The 24,905-nt window shown below is 47.3% G+C and overlaps 1 protein-coding gene across 2 annotated transcripts in view; it reads right to left on the bottom strand.

Annotated features, from left to right (window-relative positions):
* Positions 1-24,905, bottom strand: part of asap2a (ArfGAP with SH3 domain, ankyrin repeat and PH domain 2a) — a 66,265-nt gene that overhangs the window by 20,472 nt on the left and 20,888 nt on the right. For both annotated transcript variants that reach the window (XM_036541637.1, XM_036541638.1), the window contains exons 2-8: positions 20,897-20,969; positions 9,599-9,744; positions 9,316-9,390; positions 3,766-3,815; positions 1,144-1,273; positions 717-802; positions 536-611 (exon numbers count right to left, since the gene is read on the bottom strand). In XM_036541637.1, coding sequence (XP_036397530.1) covers positions 536-611; positions 717-802; positions 1,144-1,273; positions 3,766-3,815; positions 9,316-9,390; positions 9,599-9,744; positions 20,897-20,969 — 636 coding nt within the window. The remainder of the gene's footprint in view (positions 1-535; positions 612-716; positions 803-1,143; positions 1,274-3,765; positions 3,816-9,315; positions 9,391-9,598; positions 9,745-20,896; positions 20,970-24,905) is intronic.

Genomic DNA, 24,905 nt, shown 5'->3' with positions numbered 1-24,905 from the left:
CGTCCCTCACGCATTCTCGTGCCGTACTTCTCCCATCCCAGGGTGCCCCACCCATCTCTGGGGTCCCTCACACCATGCTTCACCCATCTCTGGGGTCCCTCACACACCGGGGTCAACCGAACCTGGGGGTCCCTCATACAGCTCACACACTGGGCACGCCTCCGATGGCCTTGCAGCCAGCCATCCCACTTCTGACACCATTTGTAGCGAAGGGCGAGAGCAGTCACCCCACCCGGCCTTGAACCCAGGTCTACAGGGTACCAACCATGCAACTTTGACTGAGACGCCAAAGAGCCAGGCTCGTTGGTATGGCAGTCAGAGCGCATACTCAACCGTAGTGACGGCACTCCGTCACAGCCCCTTAGATTAAGAGCGTGGCAAACTGATAAAACAGCCCTTAGTGTGCCTCAGATACAAACCATTGTGCAAGATTTATACTGCTGCTTTTCCTATGGTGCATGTATGTACACACGACCAAAGAAACAGACAAAACTAATACTGCAAAATACCGTGACAGTGTTTTGCCTAGTCTCACCGTGTGCAAGTCTGTGGCCAGTTTCTCTATTGAGGGCTTGAGGTTGTCGACAGCCTTCAACCCGTCCTGGAAAAAGCTGAGAAAACACACGGGAACCGTGACATCACTGTGACATCCAAGTTTGCAAGAACTCCAGTCGACACATTCCAGAAGGATCCGGAGATCTGATTCCGTGACCTACTTGCACTGGGCGTGGAAATATTTGATGAGGTTCTGGAGCAGGTCAACTCCCTTTTTTATTTTGATTTCGTTCACTTTGAGGAGGTACTGCAGAATGAAAAAAAAAAAAAAATCAGCAAAAATGTCACAACGCTAATCAAATGACAGTAATCAAATTTGCATATTTTCAATTCTGTCTTCTGCATACTATTTTTGTTTCTCAGGGCTTTTTATTGTTGTTATTTTGCTGCAGATAGTTCAAAGGAAGAGAACACATATAGTTGTACATGCTAAGAATACTTATTCCTTTCCAATCTGGCAACTCTGGAATATTACCAGATGGTTCCCATTCTGCTAACTCTGAACTGCTGTGAACTGCTTTGAGATGGATTTACCCAACCTGGCAACCCTGCACTGCTAACGCATGCAACACTTGGGAGACACCTGACCTCACACATCTGGAGCTGAAAGAAGCGCCTCTCCTTCTCCATCTCCTCAGCGATCTCAGCCCCGCTGATCTCTGTCCGGATCATTCCGTGCTGCCGGGCATGCTCCTTCTTCTCCTTCTCAATCTTAGTGCTGCGGGTTCGAGAACACCCGGGGTCAAAGGGTGTGGGGAACCGCCCAACACACACACACAAACACACGCACAGGCACACACACTCAGGGGGAAACACACGGGCACCATACCATGCAACAGGGCATTCTTTCTCATATGCTGGAGCAGCATATACCCAACAGGGGGTGCAGTACCTAACCCCACCAACAGGAGTCCTTTTACTCAAGCCCGACAAAGCAACCACAGGGCTCCACATCCTCATGCTTTTGTCACGGTCGAGAAAAACCCGGTCTGAGGCCGTTCATTAAAACCAAGGTTTCAAATCCCGCAGACCTGGCACCGTTCCCAGCCTCTGCGGAACCAAAAGCCTTTCTGATTTTAATCAAGACGCAGACACATCCGGGCCATTCACAGAACCAAAAACAAAAAAAAACCCAAACAAACAAAAACAAAACGGGCATCCAAGCTCCAGGCAAGCGGCGCGTTGGCAGGAGGCGGCCGCTGCATCAGGGACGAGAGCCGGCGCCCTCCCTCCCTCCTGCCCCCGTCCCGCTTTCATTAAAGAGGATTTGGGATACGGTTTCAGATCCGGCCGTAGTGCGTCACAAAATATCGCCCCTTCCCCGCCCGGAGCAGATCAGCCTCTCGTTTACCCCCGTTTCTGATCAGCAGCATTCCAGGGCACGTGGAGGGGAGACTGCATTTATTAGTAGAACATCCGCACACGGTTTGTTTCAGCCCAGAAGCATTAGTGCGACTCGGATCTCGCTCAGCCGACAGCCCAGCGGCCGCACACAGGGGCAAAACAAAGACCAAATTGGACTCAGACTGTAGAGGCGACGGTCGAGTGCTTGCAAACCAGTTTAGCGCGGTTGGGGCCAGAGTGGCGTTTGCGGTACAGTACTTCTGCTCTCTCTGTCTGGAAATATGAAAGGCGCTCGTTACAAAAAAGGTGTAATCGGTGAGCGAGTGTCGGCTTTCTGTCAGCAAACCGTTCAGGGGAGGTTCAGATTTGAAGGGATGGGGTCTGTAATAGAGAGAACCCATCCCAGCAGGGGGATTTTTGGGGCAAGCACTCTCAGGAAGAATCCCCGTCTGGATTCACATATACGCTACTGTACACCGTCCGCATTTTCACATCCAACCGCATCCTTTTTTTTTTTTTTTTTTTTAGAAGAAAATGCATTACCCTTTCAGTAAAGAATGTCCTTTGCAGCTTGTAAAATATATAGAAAGGCTATAAAATTTCACACGTCACTGCATGCAAAAAAGTTCACAATGACAAAAGGAGTGTAGCAGGTTGCTACGGGTAATGTTGGTGCACTGCGTTTGACAAAACTGTGGTGTGAGGTATAATGTCGAGATTGGAGGAGAGAGGCCTCATGGATCTCAAAGTGGGTGGAGCTACCATGTTCTTTATTGATCTGCACCAGTCATTGGGTTCTGCATGTGGAGCAATGCCTTTTGATTGGTTCACATGATTGAGTGATGCTATATCATAGCCGCGCCCACTATGAGCTTCATGAAGCCATACTCTCCCATCAGTTGTGTAATGGCTACACACAAGACAGTCAAAGGGCAAGATTAAAGGACAAACTTGAACCATTCAATCCTCAGTTCATATGGTGCTATAACCCTTTTACGCGGTTCCCTTTATAGAGGTCACAGGTTTGTTGGGTCATATGGTTCAAATTGACTTAATCATGGCCCCAAATGTATCTTGAAGGGTTGTCTTGTGGTTTTTTTTTTTTTTAACCTAAAATGAAACATTTCCTCTCCAACCAAAATAACCACTTTCATGCACTGAGCAAGCATCTTTAACAGAGTGAGGCTTCATAAACCCCTAAACAGGCAGAGCTACCATGTGTCCTTAATCACCAGGTCACATTGATTCATTCAGCGAGCCACTGGTGACATGCGGTAACCCCACCCACTCTGGGGTTCATGAAGCCCCACACTCCTTTCGCTTCTGATCATAACAATGGGGTTCTAATCATAATAACAAAAACAAATACTAACAATTGATCTTGAATGAATGACATAAATGAGACAAAAACCATTTATCTGGCTGAGTGCAGACTAAGTAAGTTGTGCATCTCTGAACAAGCAAGACTTAGGAGTAGGTACGGGTCACTATGGAAATAAAAACAAAGAATTTCACCAATTGAAGAGAGAAAGTCAGCGGATGTCAGAGTTAAAGCAGGAATATTTATCAAGCACAATTACTCAAGCTGTTGTGTCAATGGCAATCTCTATGAACCAGGATTACACTGCTTTTTACAACCATTTACCACATATTTTAACTTAAGTAAAACAACCACAACAGTTGCCAAGATTCAACAAAGCACACAAATCACCTTACATGAAGTCTCGCTAAAGACACGGGTTACTGAAAGAGTGATTCAGCTGCAGAAACCACAGTGTGGTAAATGATTAGTGGAAGTCCTCCAGCACTCGTTTGAAACAGACAATGTAACGATTAAAAAAAAGAGAAGTATAAAGAGGGTCTTACACTTTCGTCTCGTAATCTTTCCAGGCCTTATCAAAAGGCTTTTTCAGATCCTGAAAATAGAAGACAAAAAAAGGACAAATTGTCATGACAGTAATCCAAGAGCAGTGCGCGGTTAACGAGATTAACGAGCAATTAACAAGACTGAAGAGGAACACCGGTTAAACTGGACGAGCGGCCACGTGATGTCCTTTGCTGATTCTGAAAAGAGGAGCTCTGTTTGGAAGGTTTGGAAGGTTCAGTGTTGCAGGGGGGACCCGACCAGCAATGCACTCACACATAGTTCATCCTGATGCAATAAAATGGTACTTGTGACCAGAATATGGAGGGTTCAAATCCCCAGTGAGGTTCTCATGCAACATTTATTCTACATGAAAAACAGAATGTTACAGACTTGGTTCCCACATGAGGTACAGCTGTTGTGCTCTTGAGAGAGGTACTCAACATGAAATGCTTCGGTTCATACCCAGCCGTATGAGTGAGTAGTATGTTGAATGTAAGACATGTTTAAGGGTACATACATCATTATTAAAACTGAAAGCAAATCAACAATCACATTGAGGGATCTTACAGTTCATTCTAAACATTCCTGCAGCCTACAAAGCTCTCCGTTTGTTTTTTGAAAAGTACTCATTAATCCTGTCAGTCCCGTCAATCAGACAGTCTGGATCAGGTGATTAGGGCTGAACACTGTGTTAACAGTGTTAATAGTTCCTGGGATAAAGGGTCAGTACAAGCAATCTAAACACAGTCTGATTAAATGCCCTAATGAATACCCTAATCGATTTTCCATCAGAACGAGGGCACCAGACAGCTGGCCAATCCGCAGTGACATTACACCTCGTTTTTTTTGGTGCCTCTGTGCCAGTAATTAAAGCACGATTACAGAGCGGGGAACGAAACATCAGCGCGTGAAATCGCCTGTGTCATTCACAGACGCCACCGGGAGTGAAGCCGGCCTCCTCCCCAGCATAATAACCATTAGCATTACTTCATGCCTGCATTGCTACTTTGTCAGTCGCGCATTAAAATTTAATAGGTTAATAGGATGGACGCTCTGGAGCAAGAATGTTTTTGTGTTTAAATTTCCTATCGAAAGAAAAACATGAACTGCCAAAGTCATCTCTAGCAATTAACAGAGGCAAGCTTAGGCCCGATGTGGCCGACCGCTGAGTGTTTTGATTTGACCGCATTCCTTTGACATTATTGAATTATGATTGGTGAGAGGCTGAGGCCTTCATCCAATCGGAACCACTAAACCGACTCTGTTGACCTTCCCACCACAACGACCTCTGTAAGGACTCATTGTATCACTGCTTTCATTTTATGAGGCACGCCATGGAGCCGGCCAAGCATTCAGCACGGCCCGGGACTGACAAAAAGAGTGGGAGAGAGAGAGAAAGGGAGAAATGGAGGGGGGAGAGAGAAGGAGAGGGGAGGGAGACTGGAATAGGGAGGGCAAGAAAGAGTGAGGGAACATGAGTAGTGTGGGGGGGGCAGGTTAAGGAAAGAGAGAGATAAAGAAGAGGGAGAGGGAGAGAGTGAGAGGGAGGGAGGGAGGGAGAGAGAGAGAGAGAGAGAGAGATGGGAAGAGAGAGGCAGAAGGACTGAAAGGAAGAAGGGGAGAGAGGAGGAGAAAGAGAGAGAGGGAGAGAGGTAGCGGGAAAATGGTTGCTAAAAATAAAGCAGGGGCTGTCTGTGTGTGAGGCTGTACAGTGCAATTTCTCCCTGCAGTAATTCCTCCTGTTACTGCTCAATGGGGAACACTGAGATGGCCGAGAGAGAGAGACATTCACACAAAGCAGAACCAATTAGCTGTGGGGAATGCTGGAGCTCTTCCAGAGCAGGGTCATGCACAGTCCTCTGGTTAACTGCTGAAAGACATCAGCGCTCAGGCTCCGCATCTGCCCAACCCCCCCCCACCCCCCGCCCCCCAAAGGAATGACTTGTAATGCAGGTGGAGAGGAGATGCGGATGGCTAGCTCAACTACACCACTGATGGTTTGTTATCCTAGCCATTATGGCTAGCTCAGCTACAGCACTGACAGTTTGTTATCACAGCGATTACAGCTAGCTCAGCTACAGCATTGATGGTTTGTTACCGTAGCTGTTATGGCTAGCTCAGCTACTGCACTGATGCATTATTATCATGCCCATTATTGATGTTGGCAGGGGAGGGTTTGGGAGCCCTCAAAGACAGGTGGAACTAATTTGGGCCAATCATAGTGTGCTAACATTTAACGGAATGTCTTTTGATTGGTTCTTGCAGTCCAGAGAATGAGAGCACACAAGAGCTCTGCTCATTCCGGGGCTTCATGAAGCCTCATCTCGCATCAAGAGGCTGGGTCTGTGGAGTCCCGAGGTGGCAGGTGAGAGGCAGGGCATAATGTGTCATCGGAAGCCATCCAAACAGCCTCGCCCCCAAAATTGCCCTAAAAACAGCTCCTGTACACTGCAGCTCTGCAGCAGACACAGCAGTGGCTGGGGAGACGCACTCACACCAGTAGGGCTGTACGTTTGAACCCCTGGTGGGGCACTTAACATCAGTGACTTCAGTAAAACATCCAGCTGCATAAATGGACAAACAGAAGCCCTGAATGAGTGCGGCAGTCCGCTGCACAAATAAATGATATAAATAAGTAATAGAGTTAGAGAGAAAGTCCGGTCAGAGACGAGCAGAGCCGGGTTTCCCGCGGCAGACAGTCTACCCCCGAGCAGACATCCCCAAGTGCGCTGCTTAATGAGTCTGGGCTACTGCAGCTTCCGGACTGACCTTCCTGCCCAAGCTTCATGGCCTGCTCCAGCTCATCCAGAAACTTTGTTCCTGGTTCTGCACCCACATTATGGGCATTTCAACAAGGTTGAGGTTAAGGAGTCAGGTCAGCTAACTTTTGTTAATCACTTGTGGAGACATCTTGTGTAAAAACTGAAGGGAAACTCCCCTCTCCGGTTTGGGAAACCGAACCGGAATCTCAATGCAGCTGTTACCATGGAAACACACCCAGGGCCGCCAACCCGCTCCACAGCGAGCAAGCTCGAAGTTAGTCTCAGCACTTGCATAAATTTGTGTCGATGTGATCAAATAAGATATTGTCCGTTCTGAAAAACTGACCTCACCTTGAAAGAGATGCCACTGATACTAAAGCTGGAACAGCAAGGAGATCTCATGCTTACGAAGAGGATGCTACAACTTTAAATAAAAATTGCCATGTCATGGGTATTATTTGGGCGCTTTCACACCCTGTTGATATAATGAGCTGTGTGAAACAGCGTGTGACCCACGAGAAAACACTTCTCATGCAACAAAATGACAGCGTCTAAAATCAGCAAAGAATGACGTAGTGTTTAGCCGAGACCTGTGCTGCAGTTAGCACATGCATCTCTTTTTGTACCCTGGAGACATTACTTTCCGTCAAGACAATACTGCCATCATATTCACAACATTCAGAAACTTCCATTGTGCATTTCGACAAACATCTCCGAATAGCGGCGTATGCACCGTTCCTGTACATTGGAATTTACATTCCGTTTGCTTAGAAGACATTCCTCTCCAGCCAGATTTACATAGCTCAAAACTTTTACATGTTATCCATTTATACAGCTGGATATTTACTGAGGAAATTCAAGTAATGTATGTTGCCTGAGGGTCCTATATCAGTGGGCCAACTGAGAACAGGACCAGCAGCCCTTGGGTTAGAAGCCCTGCTCCTTACCACTGCACCATACTGCCATATGACGTTTAGCAAAGTTTACGACATTATTGTATTGTTCATGCAGACTTGCTCAGTATTTATTCACAATGTTTTACGAATTCAGTAGCACTTATGCCAGCCAAGAGGTGTCTCCTTTCCCTTCGGGGAGGCTCTGTGATGTGGTTACACAGTCCAGGCTGCGGTCACGAGCCGGCTCCATTCTTTGAGTCCCGCTCTCTGTGTTGGTGCAGGGGTGAAATGACTCATGGCTTTCCAAATCGCAGAGGAAGAGGGGGGTGGGGGTGGGGGCGGCGGGCTGTGGAGTGCAGAGATACCGGGATCAGCAGGTCCGTGTTTTCTACGTGACATCACCGCCGTGTTCCTTTTGTAAATCCTCTGGCCTGGGGCCCTGTGGCTTTAGCGGACCGCTCCGGACGTGCAGCGGCGGACAGGGTGTCAGCGCCGATCCGGTAACGATTCCCGTCAGCGGGGAGTGCTCTACTAACACCAGCACAATGCCCAGATTCCCCGGATTCCAGGGCCCGGCCCGTTTACACCTTGTAGACCAGGTTCAGACCAGGATACATTCAGAGTCCAGAACCACGCAGACCCAGCCGATGGCTGTGTTCAAAACTGAAGTAGGCAGGATGGGAACCGGGGGTGTACTCTTCATGGTCAGGCCATTTTAGAGTTTAGGATTATGTGTGCATTAAAGGTGACCAAAACATGCTCAATTCATTCATTCAGCATTCATTTTTTTTCCCCACTGTTCTCTAAAGGGACCAACTTCTTATGCTTTCCTTGCCTACTACATATCTTTAATATAAAGTAAAAAAAAAAAATGCATACTCTGAGACAAAACCGGTCTCTCTGTTCTTTTTTTTGGCTTTCTCCCTCCCTCTCCCCCCTCCCTCCCTCCCTCCCTCTATTCATCTCCTCGCCTCATTTAGCAGTGCTCTCTCACAGGAGCACTTAAGTGCAGCATGAAACAAGGCCTGCATCAGCGCAATCACAGATGGGACGGAGAGAAAAATCGAGGCGTTAACAACGGCAGGTTGCTCTGCTTTTCCGTCTAATAATGTTTCATTCTGCTCGTTAAGCGGTCGTTTGTCTCAGGTTTATTGAGGGGCTGCGCCAGAGATTTTATATGATTGTTCTGAGAAAATACACAGTCTGTTTCAGAATGAGGAGGGCTCTGTCGAGAGGGGGGCGAGGCCTCTCTCCGTGACGACGGTGTTGCCGTGAGCATCGCTGGAACTCCCAGAGTTATGCTAGATCATGTGAGGTGCGCTGATGTAGACTTCCTCCTCGACGAGGAGAGACATGTTTTCGTTATAATGTATACCCATCTGAGGTACCGGGGTGTGGGGGGGCAGTGTGTTTTTCCAGGCATTCAGGTACCACCTTAAGCCTGTGACTCCACAGAGACTGAATTAGGAACAGCCCCCACAAAGCTCCTCTTCACTGCTCACCGACACACCACACAGGGGACAGGGGAGACGGGAGAAAGGGAGGATGAATGGCAGGGGGAGAGAGGGAGTGAGGCAGTGAGAGGGAAAGAGAGAGGAAGGAGAGGGAAGGAGAGGCAGGGAGTGAGGGAAGGAGAGGGAGAGAGAGAGGGGGAGAGAGAGGGGGAGAAGGAACGCAAAGGACAGAAAGAGAGAGGGAAGGAGAGAGGGGGAAGAAGAGGCAGAGACAGAAGGAGGCAGGAGCACCTCTTTTGTGAGTGTACAAGTAGTATTAAGTGACCTGTTTCAATGGTCCGCATGACGCAGTGACCTGGGTGAAGCACGCACTTGGTGGAGTGTGGTGGTTGAAGTGCACACAGCGTCACAGTGAGCTGGCTGAAGCGAGCACTCACCCCTTTGACTCCCTTCAGATCCCCTTTCAGCAGACTGTCCAGGGGGAAGGTGATGATGTTATTCATGTTCTGAAACTGTAGATAGAAGAGAAGGATTAAAATCCAGGTTCTCCCCTTTGCTCCCTCCAAGGAATGCTGATTACAGTCTTCAAAAGCAATAGTTCAGTATCATCACAGAAATACTGACACACACAACACATCTCCAACTCAGGGAGAAAAAGGCCTTTCCTAAAGAGCATCTTCATACACGCACATATGCACACACTTGACTCATTGGTCTCACCAGGTTCTTGAAGAGGGCGGTGAGCTCTTTGGTGAAGACAGAGAACTTGAGAAAGGCTGATCCCAGATCAGGGTCATCCCTGTAGACGCAGTTCTCCCCAAACTTCTCCAGGGCCTGGGTGTACTGCTCCTCGTTCTCCACGTGCGCTGAAAGGCAGTGCAACGCCAGGGTTAATCACCACTGGATTCACACACAGAGAGGGATCATCTCATATCTCGCCACACAGCGGTGACAGAGGTCAATAGTCCTGCTGCTGTCCTGTAGCAGCTGTGCCAAGCGGTCTGATCAGACGTTTTAGGTGTGCGCTAAATGGTCTGATCAAACACATTATAAATGTGTACTGGTGACATGTGGTGGTGAGTTCTGCACGGTGCCTGGGGGCGACAGCGTAGCACAGAGGTAAGGAAAAGGGCTCCTAACCGAAAGGTTGCTGGTTTGATTCCCAGCTGGTGCACTGCTGGGATACCCTTGGGCAAGGTACTTGTCCTGAACAGCCCCAATAAAAAGTATCTGGTATAAATGAATGACAAGTAAAAATTGTAACCTATGTAAGTCACTGTGGATAAGAGCGACTGCTAAATGACAATAATGTAATGTAATGTAATGCTTGCAGCAGGAGCTGAAAGACCAGCAGCGTAAGTAAGCGCACATGTTGAGGAAGAGAGGGGCTCCGGATCTTTCCGGCAGGATAGACTCATCTGACCGCTCCGGGGGACCGCTCATTGTGTCCCTGTTTAGCTCACTTCCTGTCCGGCTGTGCTGGAGGCAGGCAGATAAACCTCACCCGGGAGCCAATTCTGGACTTTCCGTGAGCAGGGTTTTTTTTTCCTTTCAGTTCCAGTGCAGTTTACGGTCAGGCCGACCGGGTGCAGCCGAATCCCCCGATTTAGCGCAGCTCATACTGAAGCCAAACAGCAAACTCAGAGTTCCCCAGAATTCCCAGAATCAGAGTTTTTTTTCAACACTCCCCCCACACACACACTGTTTCCCTTTGAGGGGTGGGGGGTCGGGGGTGGAGTACAGCATGAGATACCAGCGCAGTGGAAAACACTCAGGAACACTGAGGGGATGTCCTTCAGGAAGGGGGGGAGATTTACACTGTACAGAAAACTCTCCTACTGGAGATAAAGACCTCTACACACAACACACATGCACACACTCATACACAGGCACACACTCACACACAGGCATACACACACACACAGGCATACACACACACACACAGGCACACACACACACACACAGGCATACACACACACAGGCATACACACACTCATACACAGGCATACACACACACACACTTTTACACACTCACAAATTCCTCACATCATTATTGGCTGAAAATATATCTCTCTGGATTAATGTAACACAGGCCTTCTTAAGTGAAATGCCTGAATAATGAGGAATAATAACGAATCTGAGCTGACTATTTTCCTTTACCATGGAAACCTGGGACACGGTCTGACAAGACGACAGCCAGCCTGCACACAGCCTCCCTGGAGCAACTCCTGGACCAGGGGCTCTACACTGCAGTGAGTTACAGAGCTCCACTGAGCACCCAGCACCTGAACACTGCAGTGAGTTACAGAGCTCCACTGAGCACCCAGCACCTGAACACTGCAGTGAGTTACAGAGCTCCACTGAGCACATAATGCCTGCATACTGTATGAGAGTTACAGTGCTCCACTGAGCACGCAGCACCTGAACACTGCAGTGAGTTACAGTGCTCCACTGAGCACCCAGCACCTGAACACTGCAGTGAGTTACAGAGCTCCACTGAGCACATAATATCTGAATACTGTATGAGAGTTACAGAGCTCCACTGAGCACGCAGCACCTGAACACTGCAGTGAGTTACAGTGCTCCACTGAGTACCCAGCACCTGAACACTGCAGTGAGTTACAGAGCTCCACTGAGCACATAATATCTGAATACTGTATGAGAGTTACAGAGCTCCACTGAGCACGCAGCACCTGAACACTGCAGTGAGTTACAGTGCTCCACTGAGTACCCAGCACCTGAACACTGCAGTGAGTTACAGTGCTCCACTGAGCACCCAGCACCTGAACACTGCAGTGAGTTACAGAGCTCCACTGAGCACATAATATCTGAATACTGTATGAGAGTTACAGAGCTCCACTGAGCACGCAGCACCTGAACACTGCAGTGAGTTACAGTGCTCCACTGAGCACCCAGCACCTGAACACTGCAGTGAGTTACAGAGCTCCACTGAGCACGCAGCACCTGAACACTGCAGTGAGTTACAGAGCTCCACTGAGCACGCAGCACCTGAACACTGCAGTGAGTTATAGAGCTCCACTGGGCACAGAGTTCCACTGAGCACAGAGTGATTGAACACTTCGTGAGAGGTACAGAGCTCTACAGAGCAGAGTACCTGAGCACGACTACAGATTGCATTTAGCTGAGCTTATCGAGGGAGGCCACACACACGGAGCTACAGCTCTGCAAACACTATTCACTGACTCAACACTGTTCTATAAGCATCGCTCCGATCAGATTACCCTTTTCTCAGCTTTCATTTATTTGCTTGGATTAAAAACAGCATTTGGTTTAAATTTCTCTTCGGCGTCAACATGGACAGAATTTCCTGAACCTTCCAGATCGGCTGACACCTGCGTTTCTGGGGAGAGAGAGGAGAATGGGGAAGCCACGAGAGCGGCAGGAACCACGGAGACACCCAGGACAAATTCCACATATTAAGCCACAATACAGACGTTCAGTCCTTTAAGAACAGGGCTCTGCCCACTTCAACGGAACAGAGCAGCTCCTAAAGGAGCCTGTGCATGTGGTGGCACAGAAATGTGTGAATAATGAGATCTGGGCCAGCTAGTTTGACGGGTATGTTCCCGTGACGAAGCCAGCCAACCCCCAGAGGCTTCTGGGAGAGGATGGCACACGGTGGATCCAGTTCATTATCGCCCCACCGCTCTCACGGGCCTTCTGAGACTGCCCGGGGACTGCTCCCTCATTCCATCCCCGGAGGAGGGGAGCCAGTACGCCCACAACACGCCGACACCATCACAACCAGACCAGGAGAGCAAAAGATACAGAGAGAGAGGATACAGAGGGAGAGCGAGGAGGAGAGGGGAAAGATTCAGGGAGGGAGAAAGAGACAGAAAGAGAAGATAGAGTAGAGGGAAAGACACACAGAGAGAGGGAGCGTACAGAGAAAGAGAGAGAGAGCAGAGGGAGAGATGCAGAGTGAGAGGAAGGATATGGAGGGATAGGAAGAGAGAGAGCAAGCAGAAAGACAGATACAGAGAGGGAGTGGGAGAGGAGGAGATACCGAGGGAGAGAGAGAAAGGAGAGGGAGACGTACAGAGAGAGAGAGAGTGGGAGAGGGAGACGGCATTACTTTCTCATCTTTCAAAAAGAACAAAGTAATCGATAAAACAAACAAACGACAACCCTCTCTGCACAACTAACAGCAATGTACAACTGAATTGAGAATGTGAACATCACGGTGTCAGTTCTGCAGACTCCAGCCTCTCCGTAATCTGTGTTCCAGGCCATCGGTGCTGCCCGTACCCTCAAAGCTCAAAGGCCTCATTCATTCATTCATTCATGTTATTCCGTTTCTCACACTGCCCATTTATACAGCCGGGACTGTCACTGAAGCCGCTCATTAAAGCTCTCTGCTGAAGGGCGTGACAGAAGCCTCCTACTTGGGATTTGACCTTCCACTCAAAAGTCCGCCCCCTTTAGCAGTAAGCCACACCACCGCCCTGAGAGGGAGCAAAACGCATGGCGGAGGGGCAATTCCAGACAGGCAGGCCCGCGTTGGCAGCGGGGTGGGGGGGTGTGGCAGCGCGTTGTTTTTGAATTCAGGAGTGTACATGTGACACACTCCTGGATCCCGTCCCTGGCGTCGATCCAAAGCTGGCGTGGACCGTCACACAGAGACTGACACAGTGACCCTGCCCCTGGTGTGTGTTCAGGTTCAACAACGGCTCTGTTTAGATATTAGACAGAGCTGACGGAGCCAGCCAGCTTGGCACCTGACCAAAACACTGCCGTCTGTTTCCACTGCATACCTGGATGAGGGTAACCTGGAACGATGACTCAGAGAACACAGTGCATTCCCCTGTGTGTTTACAGTAATCTGAACTCACTCTGACCCCGAAAGGCCAAAGAATAAACTCCGGCCTGGTTTGCTTAATCCATATTATGCCAGATATCCACCTGCTTGGCAGATGCTGTTGTCCAGGGTGAGTTTCATTTTTACACATTATCCATTCACAAAGCTGAAAACATACTGAAGCAACCGAGGTAAAGCACCTCGCCCGAGGCTGTAAGACCACCGCTCCACTTGGGAATGAAACTTGTGGTTTAACCTTGCGTTTCGTGATATTTGTTTGGCAAGAGCCTGCTTACTCTATGAGGGGAAAAAAAAAAAAAAGAGTCTCACCGAAAGTATTAAGGTCACACCACAGGCCAGACAAATTCCTCCCGATTAAACACCAGCACCTACCAGCCTGACCTGCTCCATCAAAGTGGGAGGGGCTCAGATCAGATCACAGAGGGGGGGGTAGAGCTCACCCCTCGAGCCGATGCAGGGAGGGAATTCTAGCCTGCTGAAAACAATGGCACAATGGCTTTTAGGTACCTCCCCTGAACCACACGGGGTGGTGCAGCACGAGACACGCAGGTCCCCCGCCGAGCATAATCTAATGACAGAGAGCCAGCGGGGTGTTATTACAAGCTCTTCCCCATCCTCTGTGTAATCTCTGCTCAACCGAGAGACAGAGAGAGACAGAGGGGAGGGAAGACAGAGACAGACAGAAGGGAGGGAGAGAGACAGAGAGAGAGAGAGAGAGAGAGAGAGAGACAGTCAGACAGGAGGGAGAAAGAGACAGAGACAGAGACAGCAAGAGAGAGAGAGAGAGAGAGAGATCTAAATTGTCAGAACAGAATGAGGGTACAAACATAAAGGAAAAAGGACATAATTACGCCAGTTCCCATTGGTAATCCAGAACTGAGCACACAAAAAGAACACAAAAAAAATCCCCAAGAAACACTTTGTTTAAAGCTTTAAAAACTCTGAAACTAAAACCTGCAGAGTCCCCTCATTCAGCTGGTCTTGAGGCTTACCAGCTCAGTTCAGTAACCCACACACACCACCAAGCAACATGCTCAGACCAGCTCCGCTAACCATCAGCAACAATAACATCAAACCAGAATAACTCACAAATGACAACACAAACCAAAAATTCTCATTTAAAGCACTGGGGCAATGATCCCATAACACAAAACAAACCTGATTACTGTTTGGCCATAAAAACAATGAGCTGAGCACACTAGCAAGTCAAGAGAGAGCAAGAGTGTGAGAGTGATGCATGGTCTCCTCAGAGCGCAGACAGAGAGTGATCTATTATTGCATTAGTGCTTATGAGGAACTCCGTCTCACTAACTGCATTACATGACAGCAGCATCCAGGAGGACATAAACAAGACATCAGGGGTGGAAGAATGATACAGATGCCTTTCATTGTGTGTGTGTGTGTGTGTGTGTGTTTGTTTCTGTGTTTGTGTGTGAGTGTATATGCTGGTGTGTTTGTGATGGAGTGTGTCACTGCATGTAATAATCATTATAATTACAGTAATTATCCCTTGAACATATTCATGGGTTTCAGCATTGACATTTGTCCAGCATTACCAAGCACCAACTGCACTGTGCTGTGACAATATTTACAGAGGCTGTTTCCTGGCAGTGAAACACTGAATTAGAACTGAAATCAGAGACAGAGAGGGAGGGGCAAGCAACACAGAGATAAGGGGGGGGGGGGGGTTACCGGAGAAACATGGAGGGAAGAGAGAAACAGTGATGAGGAGGAAAGGAAAGGAAATACTTCCATGCAAACTATGGAAAACCTGTGGAAAAACTAGAAAAAATTAGGCCTTTCATAAGAAGGAAAAAAGAGCTTTAACCACCCCTCCTCTGAAGACCAGGTGCAGAAAGCGAACGTGCCGGTTTCCTCATTCCCAGGCTAGCAGGTGTCAGCACACTCACTGAGCAGTTCTGCAGAGGTACAAGTGCGCCTGGAGATGGAGAGAAGGGTCTCAAACAGCAGGGTGCATAGTAACACAATGCTCACGATTCAATCCCCCACCAGCCAAAACTGGAGGTGAGGAGGGGTGAGCTCTCTCTAAAGGGACGATGTAAAAGGAGGAGCTGTGAGCTTTCTCCTTGCAGAGGTGATGTAAAGGCAGGAGCTGTCAGCTTTCCCGATACAGGGCTGACAGAGCCATTGGAGGACCCTGCTTTCTGCATGCAGCCTGCAACAGACAGGCAGCAGCACTGAAGCAAAGATTGGAAAGATCAGGAAGAGAGTCTGAGCTCCTGGTAACCCGACTTCCATCTCTTGCCAAACTCTCGGAATGAATATTTCAGCAGTTGGGGAGGAAGACGTCTGGGCCCGCTGAATTATGCAACACCTGCCTGCCAGAGAGTTAGCCTTAGCAATGCCAGCCCCTAGGTTCGAGGCATGTTGATGTTCTTTGCCTCTGTAAGAATCACACAGGCGCGTAGATAAACCTCTGGCTGTGGGTCGCAGGTATGATGTAGCTGGGGTCCCACGATGCTGACAGATGTCCCCTCTCACAGGAAATGACATCAGGGGTCTTGCGCCACAGACACTTTCCATGTTACGCAATCTATCTGCGGTCAGAGATCATTAAATCCAACTGCCAAGATAAAAACCGTTTGTTTCCTCTCTCTCACTCTCCCTCCCTCTCTCCCACCATTTCCTGGCTGTTTTCTATCTTTTTGGCTGAGGTTTTGTGGTTACCACAGCAATAAATAAATATACAAATAAATAAATAAATAAAGTGTATTATCAACAAGCCATGTCCACGTTGCCGAGGGCAACTCGTTGTCTGGGGTTTACTGCTGTTCACATGGAACAATAACCACTGTACTCAAAATAAACAATGGAGTAAAAAAAAAATCAGTTTTCCAAACAGCAAATACCCCAACAAACCCTCTTTCCTTCCAACAGTCAGGCACATTGGTGGCAACCATGGGATTTAAACAACACCAAACTTCTTTTAAAGGGCACCTTTTCTTTCTAGAAAAAAAATGTTCATAGTTCAACTTAGGATCAACTTAGGATCATTACTTACACATCATTTATCACATGCATGTTGAATTGGGACCCAACACCAACTGTTGTGAAGAAAAGAAAAAAAAACACACCCTCAGCACTGGGGGGCAGGGAGATAAAGTGGTTCACTCACTTAAAGAGTAATTTTTCCATATAGCCATTCTCTAACACACACACTGCACCCCTCCAGGACCGGGGTAGAGCAGCCCTGTAGACACTGTGTAGCCCTCCATGACACCACATAGAACCACTTTATTGCAATGCATTTTTATGTCCATACTTGTGGCTATCATTAGTATTAGTATTAGTAGCAGTATTCCACTGATTGTATATTAGAAGGTTCTCTTGAATTCAATGAGCCACAGCAGTTTGCAATGTGTGATATAATCTGATCATTACTCTGTGCACAATGTCTGCTGATCCTGTGTCTACCTGCAATTCCCTGGTGGCAAAAGCTAAAGCTTGACAAGGGTGAAAGACTAGTTCTGTGCATTACTTTGACAACATTTCCCAGCTTTATCCTGTGCGTACAGACCCTTATGTCTGGAAATAACATGTGGCACTTATCTTCCATCTCTCTGTACTATGCAATCTGTTTGGCACGTTTCAAAATTGGAATCAAAATTGTTGTCAAGTGTTGTCATTCGCACAACGGCTCAGCAGCTGCTGAAAAAATGGCAACATTTTCAAGCAATAAAAAGGCAGAAAATTGCGATGGCGTCTGAGCGTCTTGTGTTTGTAGGAAAGCAAGTCGGTCAACACCCTCTATTTCACACCTGTAGCGTAACCACAACAACCGCAAACCATTTGCGTTGTAAATGTTTAACTTCAGACTTCTTCAGAGCCGTGCTGGAGCGCACAATAACATCAGTGGGTGACAGCAGTGAATGCGTCACTATCTGGGCCTTGGTTTGGTGACAAAACACTGAGACTGTTTTTGGTGAACAAACCTAAAGGTGGATATGATTGGTCCGACCTCATGGGTTTTAACTGGTTAAAGACGGTCTCTAGCAGGCTAAAAGTGGGCTCTGATCGGCTGAGGATGGTTTATTACAGGTTAATGGCAAATTATGGGCTGCGATGGGCCTGATGAGCCCCTCCCCCAGACAGGGCACTTGCCGTTAATAGGGCACGACAGATTCACACAGATTCACTCCCTATGCCAACTGCCAGCACAGCTGACTCGCCCGACGCCTCCACAACACAACGCCTCCGTCACGCTTTGTTAATTAAGACTTCACAAGCCAGTCAAAGTTAATTAAGCGTTCTTGCAGGGCACAGAGCTTGGACTCAGCATCCATAAGGGAATGGCAATCCATTTGCTGTTGTGTTTGTGCGGCTAAAAGCAACGCCAAATAACAAACCACCGAGAGCAGGCCGTGCAACTGATTCAGGCAACTGAGCTGGAAACTGCTTTATAAACACCAAACAATGGAAAAATATATGACCAGAATTCAGAGATCAATCAGCTATTGTCTTTTCCCAATCTACTCATGTTTTGCTACGGTTTTATGAAATATCAGACTGGGTTGTTGGTGTTAGTCCAAAAACCTCTCGCAGCAAGCGCTTAAAAGCTTAATATGGCTTTAAAGGATTGTTTTGACATGAATTTGGCAGTGATCAACACACCCTGGTCACTTATTAGTAACGGTCCAGCTGAGCATTAAACTTTATCTGTTTTTATGAGCGTGCTGCTTCACAAATTCAAATCAAGAGAAAATCAGCAGGTTACTGCTTCACTCTAACTCAAAATGAAAAAGCCTGGGGATACCTTACTGTACTTTTCCCTGAAGGAAAAAAAAAATCCTAGGGTAATGTAGAGACCAACACACAGCAACTGTGTGACTCTGCCTGCACTAAGGAGTGACTCAAAGGAGGGCAGGAAGCTGAGGAGGAGGAGGACTCTGTGCTGGGAACCTGATTAGAACAAAGTGTAGTATCCCTCACACACACACACATACACGGGGTATACCCTCACCCCCTTGCATACACACATACCACACACACACACACACACACACACACACACACACACACACACACACACACACACACACACACACACACACTCATGTACCTCCATGTGTATTCACGCAGCGCACACTCACACAGTACACACACACACACGCACACACACACGCACACACACACGCGCACACAATCACACACACACACACACACACACACACAGTTCCAAGTGTCAGAAGGTTGTGGCCTTCTGCAGCTGTCCTACCAGGTCCAGGACAGCTGTCCTCCCAAACACAGACGTGGTTCTGTTCCCAAAAAAGACCCGCTGATCAGCAACACCCTCCCCACCCCCCAAACACACACACACACAGATTCTGGCCATGCACTTCACGGTACACACCAGATGTGCAATTAATCCAATATCCAAATACTCTGGCTCTCAGAATTGAACATTCAAAAAAATCCATCCTCATATTTTCCCCACCAATCTACAGCTCTCTGTAAACAGTGCGTGCTCAAAATTTCAGGGGGAAAATGAACAACATGTTATCTATCACTTTGGTTCTAGCAAAAATTCTGCTTTATCAATATTGTCTATAGATATTGCTTCTTAGAAAAAGGAGTACAAAATGAGTTGTCGTCTTGGAGACGTATGGGATTTTAAGTTTTCTGTGAATAATAAAGACAATTCATCGTAGAATTATTTCAAAGCCACACGATATTCCATAAATTTCTCTTCTCAGTGTGTTCATGTTCTTCAGTGAAGTCTGGAAAGAACGGGCGAATCAAGTGTTCTCACCTGCCCAAAGGATGGGTGTGCAATATAAGCTCAAATAGAGATTACACTGTGCACTGTGAATGTGGTGGCAAGACAATTACTGCGGTTACAGACTCTACTGAGAGGAAAAGGATAAATATATAATTACACAACCCTATGGTCCATGCTGAACGCACCTGAGCCACAACTAAACACAACTCAAAAAACAACAACAGAAAAAAAAACACCTCAACACATCTCACCCACACCTGAACACAACACAAATCAACCGTGCTTATTAAAGTTGCTATTTGGGCCTGAAAATCACTGCAGCAATACACACATTCATTATGCTTCCAGAAATGCACCTGGGCTCAAATTCTGTGCACCATAAAATGAACAGCCTAGAAAAGATTCAACAACATGAAACTGACTCTGGACCGTTCTACTTGACTTTGACTGACTGTGACAGTCTGTGAGGCTTTTGCTCAGCTCATCTCACTTCCTTCCTAACTGCTACGTCTGGCGGCTTTCTGTAAATATAATCATGGAAAAATGCACAAAAGACACACATTTTAAATGTATGTGTAAGATTCTGCAATGTATCCATAGCTGTCCTATGTCACAGGTTTTAGAATCATACACAATCAGTGTGGAGGGATTCAGGAGCAAAAAGGTACTGTAGCTAGCTACTTTGCTGCCAAATTTGCTGTGTTTCCTTCACCAAGAGGAATATTTAATTTCACTTCATCTTCTCATTTCTTAAATGTGGGGAGGGATGAGTCAAAATATTCAAACTAATTTTCGCCTAATTAAAATGTGGGCAAAAGGACATGTCTCTGTCTTACTCACAACCTCTCTCCCACTATTTATGTCTTTCAATACATTTCTGCCCCTCCTCCCTCTCAACGTCAATGTTTTCTTCCACCTCCCACTGACTCTTTCTTCAGTTCATTAATGGAACGCACGCACTCCGAATTCTTCCCTCAACCACCTCTTTCACTGGCTCCTCCCTGCTGGGGGAGGGGCTTTAAAACTGGTCTGTATTTAGGTTATCTGTGGTGCCAGATATTCAGCTCTGCGCAGTTTACACTGAAATTCCTGTCTGCCACTGGTGAGACTACAAGTGCACTGATATGCTGGCTCATTACGAACATTTTTGAAGGGCTGTTATCAAAAACAAAACATGGATAGTTAGCATAGTAATGCTCACTCATGCTCACTCACTCACTCAGGGAACCTCCTACATAAGGAAGGACAGAGAGGAGAAGGGCCACAGGAAGATCTCTGTGGTACCTCAGTAATGTGTGTTGTAAGTCTGACTGTCCCTTCATGTTGTGACCTCTAACCCCTGCATGCTCCCAAAGGGAGGTGGTGTTAAATCAAGCTGCCCTCGGGGCCTCTAATCTGCAAAGCAAAGGAGGATTGAGAGGATTATAAGATCACTCACCCAGACCAGAGGTGTAGATGGCCTTGACTGACTTCTTCATCTTGTACAGGACACTGCGGTCCACGTCCAAGGCCTGGAGGAGGAGGGGGGGGGGGGGCACAGAGGGGGGGTTAACCACTGTTCAACATCCGTATGGATAGATATACTAAGCATTTACCAAGAGGCCACATGTGTGAGTGCATGAGTGTGTGAGCGCTTTGAACATTCGACTGAACTCTTTTCCTAGTTTAAGTGTTCCAACGCTAATCAACCTATTTCCGGAATTCAAATTAATTTAACTCAAGTTAGACTCAATTAGATATGAATTAATAGATTCAATTAGTCTATATGTAGCTCTACAGTGGAAAAGGGGTGTAATGAGCCACCTGGTTCCATCTCTAAAGTGGAAAAGGGGTATACTGAGAGAGTTTGGCTCCCGCTCTACAGTGTGAAAGGGGTATAATAATCCAGCCTGGTTCTAGCCCTACAGTGGAAAAGGGATATGTGCACCTGTTTGGGTCCAACTGTACAGTTAGAAAGGTGGTATAATGCACATCTGTACATTACAAAGGGGTATCTGTGAACCAGAGTTTGTCCTCACTAACCCCCTGCTCCCCGTCCACATGTTTTCCTGCCCGTTTATGTGACAGCAGGTGCATCTGAGTTCTGGTGGGGGGGGGGCTGACTTCCCTCCATCTGCAGGTGATTCATTATTCAGGACGCTTCTAAAAATAGGCAGGAACGGGGCTCTACTCTGGAAGAAATGAGGAAGCCACGCATGCAGCACCACGGCTGCGGAGCTCGTCTATAAAACAGAGAGACTCTGGAGATCGGGGCACCGAAAATACCCACAAACACACACACACACACACACACACACATACATACATACAATGAGAGAAAAAGAGAGACAAAGGGAGACATACACATGCATGCATATACACACAGACCTCTCTCAGACACACCAGTTCTCACAGACACTGGTCTTCACTCACCCATCTTGAACGCAGCTCAGAGCTGTTTTACTGTACTTTACAAACTGATTTCAGTGACGTGGGGGAACCTCAGCAGAGAGAGTACTGTACAAAAGGAGAACAAGTCCGTTCCACAGTGCGCTCCGCCCGCCCGAGCCACACCGGCCCACACACCGTTCTCTTTCCCCTTAGACCAAAAACAAACCCCAAAGCGCCGGCTCTGTTTGATTTCACCTCACCCCAGTCAGACAAACAAGAGAAGCCTAGGCACCGCGGCCGTGTGCCTTTCTCTGTACAAGAGGACATTCCTCCATCATGTTTTATTAAAAAATGAAAGCTTTTTAAAAACAACATTCCTCCCCTCACACTCTGTCGCCCGCTAGGTGTACGTATCTTGGACCTGATCTGCGTCCTGTTTTCGCTGTGTATTATGTTTCAGACGGCTTTCAGGGCCGCACAATGTGCTTATTCATATTCTGCTGCAGAGCAGGCTTGTGAGAGAGACGCTCTGTTCACTCCCCGACCCCGCCTACACTCCCTGCTCGGGCTAGGAGGCCGAGAAAAAGAAAGGGTGTTTATTTTAAATATTCCTGAACACTCAATCCAAAGTTTAACCCAGGAGTAAATGACTTTTTTTTTTCTTTTACGTATAAATATCCGTGGTTACCCGTTCAAGCTGAGACACAAGCCTACCACCACTACAAACCTCACAGGAAGATCAAACAGGGAAGAATTCTCAGATCAAATCAGTAAAAGTAAATGGGATGGAAAGCGTTAAAAAAATTGCAATTCTTCACAAATCTTCTTTAAGCAGTAGCCTAGGCAACACTGCGCTGAACGTTCCCTTTCAGAGGAACCGGGGGATGGAGCTCACTCTAACCTGACCTTGACCCCCCGAGACCCGCCAATGAGAGCTGCTGAACCGTCGCCCGGGGTTACAGCCTCCGCTTAGCACGGCCCGGACGCCAGTTTCGTCCAATTGGCATTTTACGCGCAGCAACTTTTACCGCAAAAAAAGGCCACTGCAGAGATGAAAGGAACCGCTCATAAGCAGTGACAGAATTGTTATTTGTCATCTGCGCGATCTGCCGTTATGTCCTCAGGGGGAGAAAAAGACGCAGCGACAGCGCGGACGGGTCGTGTTAATGAAAGACGAACATTCATCATCTCCATCTGACTCCGCGAGCTCGCTGCTTTCCCGCGCAGCAGCGGCAGCAGACGCAATCTCCGTCACTCTCCGCGGCAAAGTAAGCTCCCGAGGAGATCCGGGCTCTCCTGAAGTGCCAGACTGACACCTATTAAGCTGTGAAACATGACTTTTTGCTATTGGGAAACATCTTAGAATTTTAATAATAAGTAAAGTTTCAATTATAAGCTGCTAACCTTTTAGCACCTACAGCCTGAAGCTTGCCACTGCAATTCAATTCAGTCAGTTAAATTAATATTAAATGATACATAAGCAGAATTATTACAAGGTAAAATATTATGTATAATTTAGAGGCACTGAAAGTACAATGTGCATATCAGATTCCCATGACAGGATGGAGCTCACATTACCAGTAGGTTTATGCAGTAGGGAGCTGTATCCATGACAACAATACACCTGTGACACCAATTCTGGAGAATTTCACAGTAACTTTGATGCCTTCCATAGCAAACAAAATGTTGCTTACACCATGATGACGAACAGGCAGGATCCACTTTTATGTGTTACATCTTTTATTGTCGTGACTTTGACTGAGAATTCTGAGAATGAACCTGACAGATTCGCTCACAGCACCAGGACTGATGCATTCTCCCACCATGTTCAAACTGGCATGGCATGTTGTGGCAGACAGGACACCCCTCCTCAAGAGACACCTACAAAGCTGAGTATATGTGCTAAGTGTAAGATTTTGTTCAGTACTTAAGTTCTAAGCAGATGAAAACCTCTCTTCTCAAGCATTTTCTGAAGTTTCATGACGTTGCCATACAAGAAAAAAAGGAGGGGGGGGGTTTACTTTGCAGCTAAATTTGCACTAACATTTGTTAAGTAATTTGCAATTCGAATCCCAGCTGTGAAATGTACAGTGTTCAGGCTAGGGTGATTTAGCGAAGGCATGGCTACACACAAACAATGCAAGCTCTAATGTACAAATCTGACCTAAATCTACAGTATGGGGCCTCGCGTTGCACTCTTCACATCAGTGCCATTAGCATCAGAAAAAAAGAGCTCTGAATCCCATCAGTATGTGACTTACTATATGAGGGCCGCAGTGTAGCATAGTGGTTAAGGAGCAGCACGTAACTGAAAGGTTGCAGGTTTGATTCCCCAGGGGAGCACTGCTGCTGTACCCTTGGGCAAGGTACTTAACCCACAATTGTCTCAGTAAATATCCAGCTGTATAAAATGGATAACAATGTAAAAACCTGTAACTGAAGCAAGTTGCTCTGGATAAGAGTGTTTGCTAAATGCCAGTAATGCAATGTAATGTACTATATGAGAAAGACGAGTCCTTCCTGATAAACCCATGAAGAACCCACTACACACACACACACACACACACACACACACACACACAATCTAAATATACTGTATATGGTGATACAGCAAAATGAGTCTGCCGAGTCTACAGTCCCACACAGGGGTGTGCCATCACTATTATCAGACTGAATTCATCTATATTGTCTACAGATATTACTTCTTAACATTAAGAAGTAGTGCAAGAGAAGAATTGGTGCATCCACGCTGTACATCTCCCAGGGACCCTGGGTCTGTGACTCTCACTGAGAGCAAGGTAGAGAGGTAGAGTGAGTGAGTCACCGGCTGGTTGCTGGTCTTCAGTCGTCGCATGACTCACAAATCACAAAAGCCACTGCGTTAACCGTGCTTTTATTTTAAGCAGAAAGAGAACTCCCGCTCGCGGAGGAAAGCCAGTCTGCCGGGGCTGACGGATGATTAAAAGCAAAGACCTCTGGAGATGAGCTCAGGCCAGCAGCACTGCGGTTTGCACAGAAGAACAGCCTGAAAGACGGCCGACCAGGACAAATCTCATTAATGTGATTCAGAACTTTTC

This window comes from Megalops cyprinoides, chromosome 12, assembly GCF_013368585.1.
Source record: "Megalops cyprinoides isolate fMegCyp1 chromosome 12, fMegCyp1.pri, whole genome shotgun sequence".
Classification (NCBI taxonomy): domain Eukaryota; kingdom Metazoa; phylum Chordata; class Actinopteri; order Elopiformes; family Megalopidae; genus Megalops; species Megalops cyprinoides.
Note: the sequence above shows the minus strand (reverse complement) of the source record. Positions and strands in the feature narration are given on the sequence as shown.